This window comes from Sturnus vulgaris, chromosome 6 (assembly GCF_052056855.1).
Source record: "Sturnus vulgaris isolate bStuVul1 chromosome 6, bStuVul1.hap1, whole genome shotgun sequence".
NCBI lineage: Eukaryota > Metazoa > Chordata > Aves > Passeriformes > Sturnidae > Sturnus > Sturnus vulgaris.
The window spans coordinates 34623359-34639974 of record NC_142248.1 but is presented as its reverse complement, the minus strand read 5'-3'; the positions used below and the strand labels follow the sequence as shown (position 1 = coordinate 34639974).

The 16616-nt window shown below is 35.1% G+C and overlaps 1 protein-coding gene across 3 annotated transcripts in view; it reads left to right on the top strand.

The window, feature by feature from the left end:
* Positions 1-16102, top strand: part of ATG2B (autophagy related 2B) — a 45018-nt gene extending 28916 nt beyond the window's left edge. For 2 of the 3 annotated variants that reach the window (XM_014884482.2, XM_014884480.2), the window contains exons 31-42: positions 881-1107; positions 1729-1837; positions 3147-3341; positions 3917-4018; positions 5588-5666; positions 6486-6690; positions 7631-7700; positions 8643-8725; positions 9197-9318; positions 9492-9646; positions 10712-10858; positions 11663-16102. In XM_014884482.2, coding sequence (XP_014739968.1) covers positions 881-1107; positions 1729-1837; positions 3147-3341; positions 3917-4018; positions 5588-5666; positions 6486-6690; positions 7631-7700; positions 8643-8725; positions 9197-9318; positions 9492-9646; positions 10712-10858; positions 11663-11893 — 1725 coding nt within the window. In that variant the 3' untranslated portion in view covers positions 11894-16102. The remainder of the gene's footprint in view (positions 1-880; positions 1108-1728; positions 1838-3146; positions 3342-3916; positions 4019-5587; positions 5667-6485; positions 6691-7630; positions 7701-8642; positions 8726-9196; positions 9319-9491; positions 9647-10711; positions 10859-11662) is intronic. The other variant, XM_014884481.2, reaches the window with a different exon arrangement.
* The last annotated feature ends 514 nt before the right edge of the window (positions 16103-16616 follow it).

Below are 16616 nucleotides of genomic sequence, written 5' to 3'. Positions count from 1 at the left end.
ATCCGTATAGAAACTGAATTAGGGAAAAGCCTATGTAAAACCTGGACAAATAAGATACAGATTTCTGTGATTGCTTAGTGATTCTTTTATGTTTGAAAGGAATTAATGCATTGTTACTGTTAAGAATGAGCACAAGTATTTTCAAATAGTATGATCTTTCTATATCTCAGCACTATGTAATGGTTCTTATCTGATGAATGTCAGATTGTATTGGCAGTTTTCCTGCATTTTAGTCATGTTTAATCATTATTATATCGACTTAGAATAATGGCATAATTAAGAAAAAAAGTGTTAAGCCAAAACCAGCATTTATCATAACAGCAGCTTTGCATGTTGCCTAATCTTTTATTAATTTCTCTCTTAATCTAAACTCTCAGTGTTTCTAAGGACCTAAGATTCTTGCCAAACCTCAGAGAAAAGCTTGTGTGTCATTTTACACCAATGTCTGTCCTCTGTATGTTGTCTGTAGGTATTCTTCTTAATATACAGAAGCAGTTCCTGGGTCTTCTAATCTTCCTGATTAGAAGTTGCATTTTCCCAGTTATAGTTGAACTTGTTTGTTTCCAAAAGTGCATAGGGTAGCCTGGGCTCTTCTATGGTTTTCTGTTGGCTTTCAACTAGTACTTCTTTTATAGTTTGGATGGGGAAGTTATGTTTTGGTTTGGTTTTTTTTATTGCTGTTTTTAACTACTTCATAGCTTCTACTTTTCTTTCATATGCTTTTGTCTGTACTTTATAAGAAACATTTCTAAACTGATTATGTGTTATATAAGCTTTAGAAGACAGTAGAGAAAACTTCTTTTTCATCAGAAGGAATTAGACAATAAAGAAAGCAGGTTTTACCTTCTCAATGCGATATGCTTTTTTTTTTTTTAATTAGGAAAAAGAGGAAGAGCCAGTTATAAAAATAATGGTTGATGATGCAATTGTGATAAAGGAAAATCATTTCAGTCAACCTGTAAAAAAAACGGATACAAGCAAAGCTCCCCTTCATTTTCCTGTTCCTCTGGTACGCTATGTTGTAAAGGAAATATCTCTTATTTGGCATCTTTATGGTGGAAGAGATTTTGGAACTGCACCACCAACTTCTCCAGCTAAGAGTTTCATGTAAGTGTTCGATTTAATTATGTGGATTGGAAGATTTAGAAATACTGTATATTCTTTTGATTTGGAGTAATATTAATGTTCAACCTCAAGTCTCCCTTGCTTGTTTCTTGACTCCCTTCTCACAAGGAGTCAGTCACAGAATGGTTTGGGTTGGAAGGGATCTTAAAGATCATCTAGATTCTTTCTCACTTTACCTCAACACATCAGATTGTATTTTTCCTGTGTCTTAGCCTGGACAAGCTGGGTTTGATTTTGCCGATTTTTGGAGGGGAATGGAGGGATGGATTTTATTTTAGGGTAATATCAGTAGTCGGATTTTTCTAAAGAGATCAGGACTTAAAGACCATAAGAGTCAAATTTACAGGATGTCGTGTGAGCTAGAGAATAAAATTATTACAGCCAAAATTAAAGAAGTGTTTTATTTCGTGGGATACATGCACCTGGCATTCTGCTTTGGTGTGTATTACTTGAACAAGAAGAAATTTGGTTAACAGTAACATAATTTAAATTTTTTAAAAATATAATTAAAATGCTAAGAAGTTACATCTAGTGCATTTAGTTTTAGATTAACAGTGAGAACCTTAATCTGCAAAAGTGTATTTTTCTTTTTTATTTCCCCAGAAGTCCCCATAGTTCTCCTTCTCATACACCAACAAGGCATGGACGGAATACAGCATGTGGAGGAAGAGGAAGAAACCCAGACTTCCTAATGGAAATACAATTAAGCAAGGTGAGTAACAGAAACAGCTTCAGCCATGACTGTGTGTGGATCTTTACATGTTATACTCCTTTGGCTACCTCTTTCCATTAGAGTTCAGTACTATTTCTATCAATATATCTACATATCTTTGTTCAACAAAAACTGTTAGTATTAGCATAATATTTACTTGCTTGTTTCTTTACAAGATGAAGAAACATCTTTAGCTTGTTTCTAAAGATGGAGGACATCCATTAGAATATTCTTAAAAGCTTTTTATTGTAACCAAGCTTTGCAAGTGCTCTTCTGTTTTTCTCTCTTCAGTTCCATTGTGAATATGTATGCTTATTATAAAATTGTTTTAACAAAATAAGCAAGACATAGATCTATTCAGAATATTCAGTGTATCAGTTTGATAACTGAATATGAAATAACATCTAGTTATATTGTATTGTTTCTATTCAATTCAGAGTATTGTTTCTATGTTTCCCCTAATATATTTAGCACCCTTATTGCTGTTTTTAAGGCTATGCTTAGTTCTAACGTAGGAACTAGATGCTTTTTTCTGGTGCCGTGAATAATATTGGCAAGCAGTTAAACATATTTCATGTTAAATGGATCAATAACAGAATCTTTTAAAAATAGTGTTTTAAAATGTTTCCATAAACATAAAAGGCACTACATAAAAATCGTTTTTATAGTCTATGTGCATTTCTAAAACTTAAAATTCATCCCATTAGCACTTTAAGCTTGCCAGAAATAATGTGATACGTAAGGTAGCCTTTTCTAGGGAAAAAAAAAAAAGACATTGCAATAAAAAAGAGGAAAAAGGGAAGCATTTAATATTCCACCTGGAAAACTTCCTATGTACAATTATAGCCATCTCTCAGTTTGCAGATATTTAATGAGAGTTGGTGTTAGCACTGAAGCAGTATAAAGGTTTTTTTCCCCTGCTTGGACTCCTAACTTTGTACAGGGCTGAATAGCAATGCTTGAAGAAATGGAGGAGAATGAAAGGTGTCCCGAGCCGGGTTGCCCCGGAGCTCAGCGCGGGGCCGGCAGGGGCCGCTGTCGCGCTCGCTGTGTGCATTCAGCCGCGTTCTGGCATTTCAGGAGCAGCAGGTGCTAGAAATTGGAAGATTTCTACTGCTGGATATGTAAAAACCTGAATAATGTTCAGAAATCTTAATAGTATTTCTGTAAATTTAAAATAGTAGACAGCTTTAAAAGTTCTTATATATGGTATAGTTCCCTGATTTTTGTTTATTTTTTGAAGAACTGATCTGTTAAATTGTGTTTTTCAATGAAAATGATTATGCTGGTTTTCTTTCTTTTTTAAAAGGTGAAATTTCAGCATGAGGTGTATCCTCCAGGTGGTGCAGAAGGTGAATCCTGTCTGTTGGAGCAGCCAGTGTCACGACAAGTTTTTATTGTTCAAGACCTGGAGATCAGAGATCGCTTAGCTACATCACAAATGAATAAATTTCTCTATCTCTACTGCAGTAAGGAGATGCCCAGAAAAGCACATTCAAACATGGTATAGCTATGAAATGTTAATTTCTTACAATTACAGTGGTTGAATTATCATTGTATGGGCTATGTGCACTTCCTAATCTTGCAGAAGCAGAAACAAGAGTTGTGGAACACTGAAGTAGTATAATTTGTTAATAGTTATTTGCTTGACTCTTTGTGGATATTAAGACTAATTCAAAAGTCAGCTTGAATGTCAGTATGCCAGGTATTAATAGATTTGAGATTGTTACTTAAAAAAATAGATGTGCAGGACTACTTTGGTAGCTTTCATAATTTGGTTTTGAGCAAATGTCTGCTTCTATCGGTGATGAGACTTTTCACTACACATGCAGATTTGTATTTTTATGGTATACAGCAGTCTAACTGGTTCTATAAAGGATTTAATAATTTTTCGGTGGGTTTCTTTTAACTTTATTTTTTCTATAACATTCAGGGTAAGTTTTTATTCAGTACTGTAATTGCTAAGTGGAATTATCCTAGTGCAGGGATTTTTGCAGTGACTATTTTTCCCAGCTGGTGTTCTGAGATTTAATAATTGTGAATGTTAGTGCTTTTATTTATCTTGCTGGCTTTTTTCAGTTAACAGTTAAAGCATTACATGTCCGTCCAGAGTCTGGCAGATCCCCACAGGAATGTTGTTTACGTGTTTCGCTAATGCCACTTCGCCTCAATATTGACCAGGTTGGTTGTGCCAGTGCAAAAAATAAAAGATATTTTTTACTGAATAGTAGTTGAGGTCTTTTAACTAGATACTTTTAGCCATCATACATATTTTATGTTTTACATTTTCTTAGTGTGATACCTTTTTTATTTAATCCTTGGATCTCTGTTGTTTCATTTATATCCATGCTAGAACTTGCCTTCTGCTCCTGCTGTTACAAAGACTAGATTTTTTAAATTTAAAAACTAAGAATATCTTTAGGCAAAACCGTTTTCTCAGTAAGTTTTCCTCCTGAAACTTCCAGTAATCTCAAAGGGTTTGGGATCACAGCTTTTAAAAATAACTGCTTACTCTTGAATGATCTGGTTTTGTTTGTTCATGAAGTGACTTCATTGTTTTTAATTGAAAAAGGTTAATCGTTAATCCAGAAGTGGTTCACAACATCTTGGTCAAGGGCACTTGACACTCGAGAAATGCTTCTATAAACCTGAAGGCTTTGTCTTGCTATCAACTGCAGTGGCAGGAAGAGCAGAAATTGCTTTACTTTCTTTAGCAGGTCTTTGTGCAAAGTAGTTTTGATATATTCAAGAAACATTCAGACTTTTTCTAAATCCATAAGAGCTATATGTGTTTCTGCTGGCAAAATATGAAATGCAGTTATTAGTCTTTGCTGAGGCATTTCTTCCTTAATTTGTCACCTTCAGAGTGGCATTTGGGTTTTTTAGGAGCATAATCAGGATTTCCATACCTTTTCAACACACTTTAGAGACCAGGTTTTCATTTCACTCTTAGCAAAATTGAGCTCTGTCTACTTTGCAATAATTTCATCTAATAAAAAATGGCCTGGAAATACTGCCATCTAGGGAGGAAATATATTCCCACTTGGTTACTTTTAAAAGTCCTATGTTTTTACCATAAACAAAAGTCACCTTTATAACTTCTATAAAGCAGCTTTTTTGGAAAGCACAGGGCTCTGTGCAGTCATTAGAAATACTTGTTATTACTACTTAAGCTCTCATTCTTAGCAGCTGGAAGTAAAAATGGAAGAGAAAGACCAGTTGTCATCAATGATAGGATGAATAAGGCACCATTGTGATGCATCTGTCTGAAAAAGAAGCTGGCATGTAATAGCTTTATGACACTATTAAGACATTAATACTGTAGATATTAATGACTTTTAATGAGGCAGTGCTTAGCTCTGATTTGTAATGATCTCATTGACTTTGACAGTACTAGAGAAGAATATAAACTATATTTAAATTCCTTCTACTGCGAATCAGAGAAAAGTTTATAGCCATTAAAACACCTGTGTTCTGGAACAGTCTCCAAAATGAGAGTAGGAATTATGAAAACAACCCTGAATTTTTAAGACAGTGGTAGATAGATCATGAAATCCTGTTATATAGCTAAGACAGTGTTCCTGGTCTATGTCCTAGATTTCTATGTGGTTTATGCATATGTTAAAGGAGCAAAAAAAAGCTTTTTTTCATATCTGTGCAGAAATAGATCTGGAATAGTAGGTAATGTTTTTAGAGAATTAGGTCTTTGTATTTATTTTAACCTGATTGTATTTTACTTTTTGCCTTTAGGATGCCTTGTTTTTCCTGAAGGATTTTTTCACTAGCCTTTCTACAGAAGTAGAACTCTTAGTTACTCCAGATCCTGAAGGTATATTTCTAAAAGAAATCTAACATGAAAGTGCTACTTCTTTGTCCTTTAATTTGTGTAAATGTCCATAAATTCACATGTGACTCTTGTGTGTATAAAAACCTGTGTTGGGGTTTGAGCACTAACATTAATGACTGATTTTTTAGAACTCAAAAGCCTTAGGTATTTAGGCTTTTTATTTTAGAAATATGAACAAAGGTCTTCAACACCTGGAATTTTAAGGTTTAACTAAAATTTGAGCATATTTAATAAAAGCTTCTGGAAAAATGGTGGACCATGTATATGCTATTGGGAGTTATTATTAGATAAAACTAATACATTGTGCTGCTTATTTATAAAATTGAATTCTTGAAGTTCTCTGAACTTCAAGCTATTAGACAAACATAATATTTTATGCAAGGGGTTTTAAATAATGTATATATGCAGTTGAAGCAGTACTTCTTATCAATTACATCATCTGATGCAAAAGCAGTATATATTGAAAAGCATATTTCCACTATTAACTGTATTTGGATATTTCTTAGCTTCTATACTTTACCTATTTCTGTCAGGATGTCATGCTGAAATGCATAGGTGATGAAGCACTCTGCAGTACTGCCATTAGAACCAGAGACATTATTTATGCAGATCCACTAACCTCAATTTCAGCTGCATGTAATAACTTCTATCAAAAACTAAGAGAATCTAAGTATTGCCCTACTAGTAGTCCTACTAATAAGCATTAGAGCTTACTAAGGATGCAGTAATTGTGTAAATATAATCTCTCTGTAATCACTGTGAAAAATGAGTCACTTTACTGTGTATAACTTCTTTTCTTAGTTAAAAAGTCTCCTGGTGCTGAAGTTACTTGTAGTTTGCCCAGGCATGTCAGCAGCCTTAAGGAACCAAGTCCAGTCATTTCTTTTGCATCACACAAGGAAGGAAATGAAAATGGCAGCATTGATTCTATGGATGTGGTTAATGGAGATGATGATAATTTCTCACAAGAAACTACATCCTACAGCGATCAGCCAGTATTTTTCAGGTAAACTTCTGCTACAAAATCTCCAGTGACACATAGCTGAATGTTTTAAGAAAGTGGGGTGCTAAACTATTTAGACCTTTGGGTAAGGTGCATTTTTGTCTTTGTTTATTGGCTGCTTGTAGAAAGCAAATATATTTCTATCACTGGAAAGTCACCAATAATTTTTATTAACTTTTGCACACTACTGTGCACAAGGAAATAAAAATTAAATCTCTGCCCCATACAGAACCTGTAATGAGGAGTTTTACAAAGGCATAAAAAGAGTAGTGTTTGTACTCTTATGTCTAACTATAAATTATCTAATATAATCAGAGATGAGCGTATATAAAGGAAGAGGATATAATGGAATAGAAGTTTGAAATGAAAATATCACAAGAGAAACTCTAATGTAGCCCTGAATGGGAAGTGACTCTGAAAATTGTAGCTGCTTATGCAGAAGTTTTCTCATGTGCATTCAGATCATAAGTGACTCTAACAGTAGATGTGTGCTGTGGTAAGCAGTGCAGAGTTAAATTGTAATAGCATGGCTGTGGTTCTATTTCGTCACACATATTACCAACAGAATTTTTTATTAAGTTCCACTTGCAGAACTAAATTTTGCCTACAGAACCATAATTTTGTGGGTATTTGCTTGTTTGTTTGTCTTTTTTTAACACAAAGATACTCACTTGAAGGATTAGTAGCACATTTGCAAGACTTTTAAGTTTATTACAAATGCTAACCTGAAATAGATGTGAATAAATCAAGAAAAGCTGAATTTGTCACTTTATTTTGTACATTTATTCTGAAGTACTAACTTAGTAACTAAAGGATTTATGGTTTACGGAAAAGGGTATGACATCCTATTCCAGAAGAATGGGAAACCATGAGTTTCTTTTCAGAAGGATAATTTTATTTCCTTTTCATGTTTCTCATTATAATATTTTTTTGTATGTCCCAGAGAATTTCGCTTTACATCAGAAGTTCCAATACGGCTTGATTACCATGGCAAGCATGTATCAATGGATCAGGTTTGTGTATAATGTTGATGCTATAGAACAAAAATTTGTTTTGCTTTCCCCTCCTTGCTTCCCGTTTATGGGGGTATATTTTTATGCTTCCTACTCATTAATGATGTGATCATGGCAAATATAAAACACCTTTTCTTCCTGCTTAGTTTTACTAAAGCTTAACCTTGTTTCACTCTTAATGGGAAAACTAGGGAGTGGATCCCCCACATATGATTAACCCAGGATGGACCTTGAATGTGACATTTATGAGCTCAGTGGTTGGCTTGAAATCACAGCATATAGCTGCAGTGCCCCTCAAAGTATGATACCACTGCCTGACACCAGAATTGTGCATTATATTTTATTTTTTCCTCATCAATGCTAGAACAAAATATAGTTGGTTCTTCTTGTTTCCTTTCCTTGCAATCTAGTAACATATGAGCCTCAGTGGCAATGGCAGAATCTTTATTACAGATTGAAAAAAATGCTCATGGTTCTTGTTAAAATATGCATTCTTTATCACACTGAGTTTAGAAGCTAGCATCAAAATTTTCCTATTTGCACAAGACTTGTACTTTGTCATGGCAAATCAGTAAGAAAATATGGAAAGCAGCAACGTCTTGAATTTGCCCAGCTATCAGAAATTGAAACATGAAATATGGTAGATTTAGAATGCCTGGAACACACTAAAACCAGAACTATGTTTACATAATTTATTATAGCTTATTTCTGAAGAACCCTTCTTGTATCTAGGTGTCTTTCTTTGAGTAGCAGGTTAAGCCAAGTTTCCTTTTTTGCATGTTTCCGTGTAACATGATTCATAGCACTGTAACAAGTCGCATTTGGGAAACTGGGGAAGAATGCTTAGATAGATTACTTGTAAGAGTTGAGATGATGAAATTATTTCTCACTCGTTATACAGGTTGAGTAAATGTCTTTGATAACAAAATATTTCACTTACAGGGAACATTAGCTGGGATTCTTATTGGGCTTGCTCAGTTGAACTGCTCAGAACTAAAGCTGAAGAGGCTTTGTTACAGACACGGGTAAGTTTCTTCAAAATATGGATCAACACTGCTATTGCAAATTTGACAAGTTTATGGAGAATAACTGAACACTGCAAATGCAAAGCAAATTTTCTCTTAAGATGCCCTTCTAAAATCCAGAATGCTTTTTGACTTTACAAATATTTATTGATTCTAGGTTTTTTTCAAAGGTGTAATTCAAGAACTCCTAACTCAGAACAGAATTTAATATATGTGCTATTCTTGATGATACATTCTTCATTTTAGTTTCATGTTCACTTCCTATGGAACTGGATGTGATTATACAATTTTGAGTTTGTTTCATGAAGCATATACATTTGAAATACTTGGCTTAGCCAACAGCAACAAAAGATGGCGCTTGAAGAAGCTTTCCTTTTGTTTAAATGACATCTTTTACTTCAGTGAATAATGAATGCATTTATCTTATTAGGACTTGTTTGTTAAAAAAAATAATAATTGTATTCACTTTAGTTTATTAGGTGTGGATAAATTGTTCTCCTATGCCATCAGTGAATGGCTTAATGATATAAAGAAAAACCAGCTACCAGGAATTTTGGGAGGAGTAGGGCCTATGCATTCACTTGTGCAGTTAGGTAAGTTAATTCTTGCTTCTATTCAGCTACATATGAATGTGTTTGTTTCTTTAAAAACCAAACACCTCTCCCCTCTCAAAAAGCCAACGCAAACCATCTTGACTCTTGTTTTCATTTACTTTCAAGGCATTCTGCGTATCTGTCTGACTCTAGTGTTGTGTCTTCATTTTCAGTGCAAGGTCTGAAAGACCTGGTGTGGTTGCCTATAGAGCAGTACCGCAAGGATGGTCGTATTGTCAGAGGCTTTCAGAGAGGAGCAGCTTCTTTTGGTACTTCCACTGCAATGGCAGCACTGGAGCTAACCAACAGAATGGTTCAGACTATACAGGTAGAGTGTATTACCCCTCAAGTTAGATGTAAAATGAGAGGTGTGGCTAGTAAGTACTCTGTATTAAGTTAATATCTTAATGCTATAGATTTAAGGTTGGGAGCATCTATTGAAAAAGAAAAGGCAGCTGTATAAATAGGAGAGCAGAGACTGGGCAAAGTTTGCAGCAGTCTTTGAGGTGAGTCTGTGAGGTCATGGCATCAAATACAATGGTTAGAAAATTGTGTTAAAATACTGCTGAACACTCAAGCTGCTGCTTGTTTCTTAATGTCTTTAATATATTACAATGTACAATTTAATATGAAAATGTTGAGCTTCACTAAAAAAATCACTGAGAAAGATGAGTTCTTCATGTATGTCTGTTATCCAGTAGTGGATTCTTACTTTTTAGAAATGTCAGCTTATCTGTGCTTATTCAAAAAAAAAATTAAAAAAAACCAAACCAACAAGCCCACAAAACCAGCCAAACCAAAAAAACCGAAAAAAACAAAAACCCAAACCAATACTATTTCTGTAGATCTACACAAAGTCTGTAAAGCTTCCTGGATTTAGCCCTAAGGCAATCTTGGATTAAAGTGTAAATAAATTTATGTTTCTTAATATAAAATATACAAAATTAGAATTAAAATACACTTTTACCACCTAGTCTTGCAAAAATAGTATATGTGCCTAAGCTTGAACATGTATTGTCAGAAAACCAGTGCTAGGAATCACAAGTGGGATTATAGGTATGCTTGTGTGTTTGTTAGAAATACCATTGGTCAAATCTTCAGTTTCTGTCTTGAGCATTTTATGCAGTTTAGAGGATGCCTTTGGAGAGACAACAACTCGGAGGGGAGAAAACCCCACCCACACCTACAACATTCATTCTTTCATTATGGAATTAATGTATAGTTAGAGCTGCACATTCCAGAAGTTCTTGTACAAAACTGTAATCTGATGCAAATGAATGTTATTTGTGGAATAAGAATTCTTTTATTTCAATGACATCAGCCTATTAGTAGTTTACATTTGTGACCAGGTGCTGTAACACATACATGCTTTGCATTTGCTCCTGATGTGCAGGCAGCTGCAGAAACTGCTTATGACATGGTGTCACCAGGGCCTACCTTCATTGAAGCAAAGAAGATCAAACGGTTCCCTCGCCGCTTGGCTCATCAGCCGGTCGACCTGCGGGAGGGCGTAGCCAAAGCGTACAGTGTTGTGAAAGAGGTGAGTGCAGGAGCAATTGCTGGGAACCAAAGCTGAGAATTATTTCCTAAAATGGCGAATAAAATAACAGATGTTAGTTTAGACTGACCAAATGGAGAAGGAAGATTTCAGCTTTGATTAAGACTCGCTTCATCAATTATCTTACACCAACAGAAATCTTGAATGAAAAAAGTGGAAAAAACTTAAAATGTCATGCAGATGAGTGTGAATAGGAGTTGACTGCTCTGTGGTTGGGATGGTTTACAATTATTCTGAGCCAAGTAAACTTGATTTCCAGTTCTGTGTCATCCATCCTTCCCTTCCCTTTCTGCTCAGCCATCTTTGCAGTTACTGTTAATTCTGAGGGAGGCAGAGTTTAAGCATAATGCAGGATTTCAAAGACATGGAACCTTTCTCTACTATGACAGTGTATTATAAATTAGAATGCTGACTTTTTTTATCATATTTTGTATTATACTTCATTAGTTGTACCTTATGTAGTGTCTATGATGTAAGGTGTTGGCTGAGTTTCCAATGAATTTTGTAGTTTTTTTCAATAGTTCACAATACCCCAAGGCTTTTTCCCTTATGCACGAGAGATGCTATCAGAAGTTGCACAAAATATTTAAGTCTGTAGGAGAGTTATTTTAGGCCTCATTAGAAGAATGAAATCATATTCATATCGGTATTGTTTTACTACAATTATAATACAAATCAAAAGAAGAAAAATGCTGAGCAGTTTAAAATTTCCCTTAAAACTAGAAGTGATTGCTTTGTCTTCTTCAGTGTAACCGATTTCCTTTATTTTCCTTTATTTTCTTAAAGGGGATTACAGACACAGCCCAAACCATCTATGAGACTGCTGCTCGTGAGCATGAGAACAGAGGAGTCACTGGAGCAGTAGGAGGAGTCCTCCGCCAAATCCCACCAACTGTGGTGAAACCTTTCATTGTTGCAACAGAGGCGACCTCAAATGTTCTGGGTGGAATGAGAAACCAGATTAGGCCAGATGTGCGTCAAGAAGAGTCTCAGAAGTGGCGCCTTGGGGAGGATTGAGATTGTAAATCTGGCTCAGCAGGCAGGTAGCAAGGCTGGAAATGCGAAGGATGTCCTGTTGGCAGCTTTAGATGGAGCTCACTTTGTTTTGTCACGTTCATCTCAGGAACAAATGAGGTTTTCCAACTGATACTAGCAAAACATCCAACCAAAAATATTTATGAAGTGAAAAGCAAATTGGTACGTGCTTATACTGTGTGTTACCAATACATTTGGTAGATAGTGCCAAACATAGTGAAGCATGCGCTGCCAACTCAGAGACATGCTTGCTCTGTTCCATTTACCATATTTTTCTTGGTAGATTTGACATCTGAAGCAGTAGCCTTTATGGTGAACCTAAATGGACTTTAAAGAGGTTTTCTGAGCATAGTCAAAGAACTGTCTTCAATAAAGGGCTCTGCAGATGCTCTTGACTGACTAAAGGATAAAAGCTTTCATTGTGGACATGAGGGATGAGGCTGTCTAATGTGGAAGCAGATAAGGTAATACTGTTTAGTGGTTATAAGCATCGCTTTTAGCGTGGCACTTACAGCAAGGACAAGCTTGATAACCATTCAGATTTAGATTCAGTGTCAATACACCAACGAACAGAATTTGTTCCTAAATATTAAATACCTACTTTTGTGGGTTTTTGAAGAACCTGAATGTTGCAGAAATGTTCTGTTGTGTTGCACTTTAAAGGATACAGCCTGTATATTGTGCTTTTTTTATAGTGTGAATAAAATGTAATGTGCATTATCGTTTATGTGATTTAGAAGCTTACACAGATTATTGAAAAGAGCATCATTTGATGATGATCCTACAGAGAAGTGTCTTAAATTTATTTAAACTCATGTAAAAACATTTTTTGTCTACTGTTACACTAATTACAATGCTAAAAATACCTGCTCTTCAGGAAAACAATTAATTATAATTGTCGCCAACAGTTCTTTGTAAGAATGAAAAATCATAAGTAAAACCAAATTATTTCATAATTTCATGGTTAAAAGGCTATACAGACTTTATTTTAGAAATCTGCTTTTATTTAAAGTTGATACTGTTGTAAAGTTGCTGCTCTCACAAGGTATTCTTAATTTAGATTATGTGTCTTCAGTTATTTGACAGCGAGTATTTGGGGTCCTTTAATTGAAACTGGGAATGGGAAGAGGTTTTTGAAAAAGGATAGCAAAACTTCAAAAATCAAAGTTGGTACTAACATTATTTACCATGTAGTAGGTGACATGTATCTCCACAGAGCTTTACTAAGCATCTGACATTGCACCATTTTGGGGCCGTTAAAAGTCTTGGCTGTAGATGTGCAATAATGAACTTTTTTTGTCTTGTATTAGCAAAAACTGGAGAATAAAAAGTAAAGATTCTTTTGAATAGAAAAAGACTAATTTTGACTTTCAGTCGATTAAATGACTAGCTAGTATGTAAGTTTGTCATAGTTCTGTGCTAGTCATAAGTAGAAATTCCTGCCCATATGCCATGTGGGAAACCCCCCTGAAAGAGGGACATCAGATGCTATTGATCAGACTTCATTCTCTAAGGGTGATGAGGAAGTATTTTCACTCTTTTTAAATTAACCTGCCTCTCGCAGAAACTTTGCTGATGGGCCTTAAGGGACAAGGAGTGTATGAAGGAAAAAAATTGCTGCTTGTTCATGCTGATACTATACTAGCTATTCCTGAGCACCAAAGAATCTGGCTGGACCGTAGGTGATGTGAAAATGTCCCCTCTGTTGGGGAGACATCTGCAGTCTGCTTTACTGTTTTTCATAAAACAAAGCTCCAGGTAAATACAGATTCCTGCATAGGGTGACAGGTGATATTAAAAAGTTTTATTTCAATTCACTGGAATCATTGAATTTGTGGTACACTTTGAAGACCTGGTTATTTCAGCTAAAGGACTTGCTGCAAGCAGGAGGAGATGCTTGAGAGGAAAAATACCTGCAGATTTAATAACATAAAATATTTTCTGATGTAAAAATATTTGCTCCAGTGCATACTTCTGTTCAGTAATTAGAGAGCTCTACTTTAGTGAGAGCTCAAAGCATGAGCATTTTGCACAGGAATGGGTTCCATGTTTGCAATGTGGCACCTCCTCAGTGCCGTCTCAAGAAGTGGTGGTGGATCTGTGCAAGTAAGTAGCAATGCACCTTTTTCATTGGCAATTACTAAACTAGTAATTAGCTAGTACTAGTAAACAGCTAGTCCAGTTCATCCACTTAGAGTACACTGCAGTAGCATAAATCTACATATTTTCTGCCTTTCAGACACTGCTGAAAATAAGTAGCATTTCAGTGTTCTTTTCTTTTTCAATTCTGTCAAGATCTGATTGTACTGCAAGGCAATTAGAATATATTTTTATATGAGGGCATGATGTCAAGGCAGAACATTTTTGTAGTGTGTCTCTCATTGTCAGCAATACAGATTATACAAATTTATTAAACTTCGCTTTCATTATGTAAATCCTCTCATTTACTGCTTGCACTTTACTTGAGCCTTTTCAGTGAAATTGATTCTAATTTTTTTGCAACATTTTATTTTGTAAATGGTTTTTTAATTTTTGGGTATATATTCTGCATTGTTGCAGTGTTTGAAATGTGTAAAAAAACTAATAAATCACAAAACTTATCAAACTAGTCTTTATATTAAGATTAGTTTGCAGAATGTGTCTTGTAGAGTTCAGCTTGTTTTAAATCAAGAAGTGTCGTGCATGAGAAGGGATTCATCAAATGCTCTGCTCAATGCTCTAAGTTTTCAAGCACTTAAAAAAATACACAAAATGAGATTTGACTCTGGACGTATTTCCTGGAAATGGAAGCTTATGGATAACATTACTGTATTTTCCATTAGCGCAAGATTGGCTAAAATATTCTTATACTTGAACTTTTCACTGAAATCAGTTGCTATATATATGGGCAGTTTTCGTATTTGTAGAGGCTGTAAACTGGCATAGACAATGTTTTAATTCTCTCCCAATACTCTAACACTACTACTACTATTCCTGTTACTTAGCCCAGCACCATCCTAATAGACAAAACTGTCTTTGTGGGTTTTCTTAAATATCCAGGTGTTAGTACATCAATGAGTGCCTCAGAAGTTCCTGAAAAGAAGAGAGCCGTCTTTTGTAAAACTAACCAACCAACCATTCTTGCTAAGGATTTTAGCAGTGACTGAGAGCAGCAAATCATCACATCGATGCAAAGGCAGCTTCCATTTTCTTTCCACTATGTCTTTTAAATCCTGCAGGTTCTCAGCAGTGCAGTGTACCCTGTGTGTACTTGCCTAATGATCAGCATTGTCAGTGACTCGCTGGATAATCCCCTCTGAGTTCATCTGTGTTTAAGGGACGTGTCTGCTTCTATTTGCTCACTAAGTGGTTGATTGTGAACATCCATTGCTTGCTTTCATTACTGTTCCTTAACTGAGTTGCCAAGAAAGGCTTCTTAATAAACGAAAAAGCTTTTCAACAGTTATGAAGACACTCTTATCAAACATGAAACATACACCTGCAAATGTGATACTGATTTTCCTTTAAATATTGAAATGTAAGCATTTTGTAAAACAATGACATCCAAGAATTTGTTTAGAGTAGATGAATACTTCTAAATCTTTAAGAACCCTAAACGCCCCTGCAAGATAAGTCAGAAAATGTGTGGGTATGTATGTCAGATTGGATCCTAGTATGCACAGTTCTTCAGTCTCCAGGCCTCATGATTTAAGCTTCTGACAACTGTTTTAAGTTGCTCTACATGAATCTTGTTTACAATTGAATATTAGATACTTACAAGTCAGATACATAAATACAAATCATGCATTTGTACTGGATTTCTTAACTGTAAGGTAGCTCAGACAGAAACATGGCAATTTGTGTACATGTTTGTGTATATTTTTTACATTTTTGCACTTAACGGTAGTTTTGTGGTATTGTTTGTATATAGTTAGCTAGTGTAAAGAATATAATCTCATGAAGTAGAAGCCACTGTGGAAGGGAATTGACTATTTGAACTTGAGTTATTTTGCTTAAAATTCTTGTCCCCTCAGTATATCCCTGAGAATTATTTTTAACCATAATTTTTATGGCACCAAAAGTATATATTTTAGCATATTAAAATGCTGAAAGGTCTGAGTGCAAATGAGTTGTCTGTTAAATACATTTAATGGAAAATCCCCCCATAAATTTGTAACAATGCAAAAATAAATATCTTAATTTGTTCCTTGAGTTGGTTTTCTCTACCAGTGAATATAACACACAGAAAACTCTTCCAAAGTACCAGAATTAACTGTTTAAGCTAAAAGTTGTACCTCAAAAAAAATTTCACTGACTCTAAAAGAGAAAGTTTTAAAATTACACGGAGGTCTAAAGGTAGGAAATCAATTAAGCTGGCTGATATGACCTGAAACCACTTCCTTTGTGCATCAACAAAGCTCTCTTTACCTGAATGATCAGATTTTGTGTCCCCCATAGGCCTGTTGCTGCATTTAGTTATTTAGGATGTATTTTATATCTCTGCATTTAGTGGAGGCTTTTAAAGCTTCATCAGCTTCCAAACCCTGTGAAGAATGCAAAATAATTAAATCCATTCAGGATTCTTCTCCCATGTCCACTTCATGCATGTTTCATTACAAGCATCTGAAAAGAGATCTTAGATTTCGAATACTGGGCAATATTGAATGCTGGTGCCAGTGCCAGATCTGTGAATAATGTGACAGGTGGAAACAATTTTCTGCTGTGT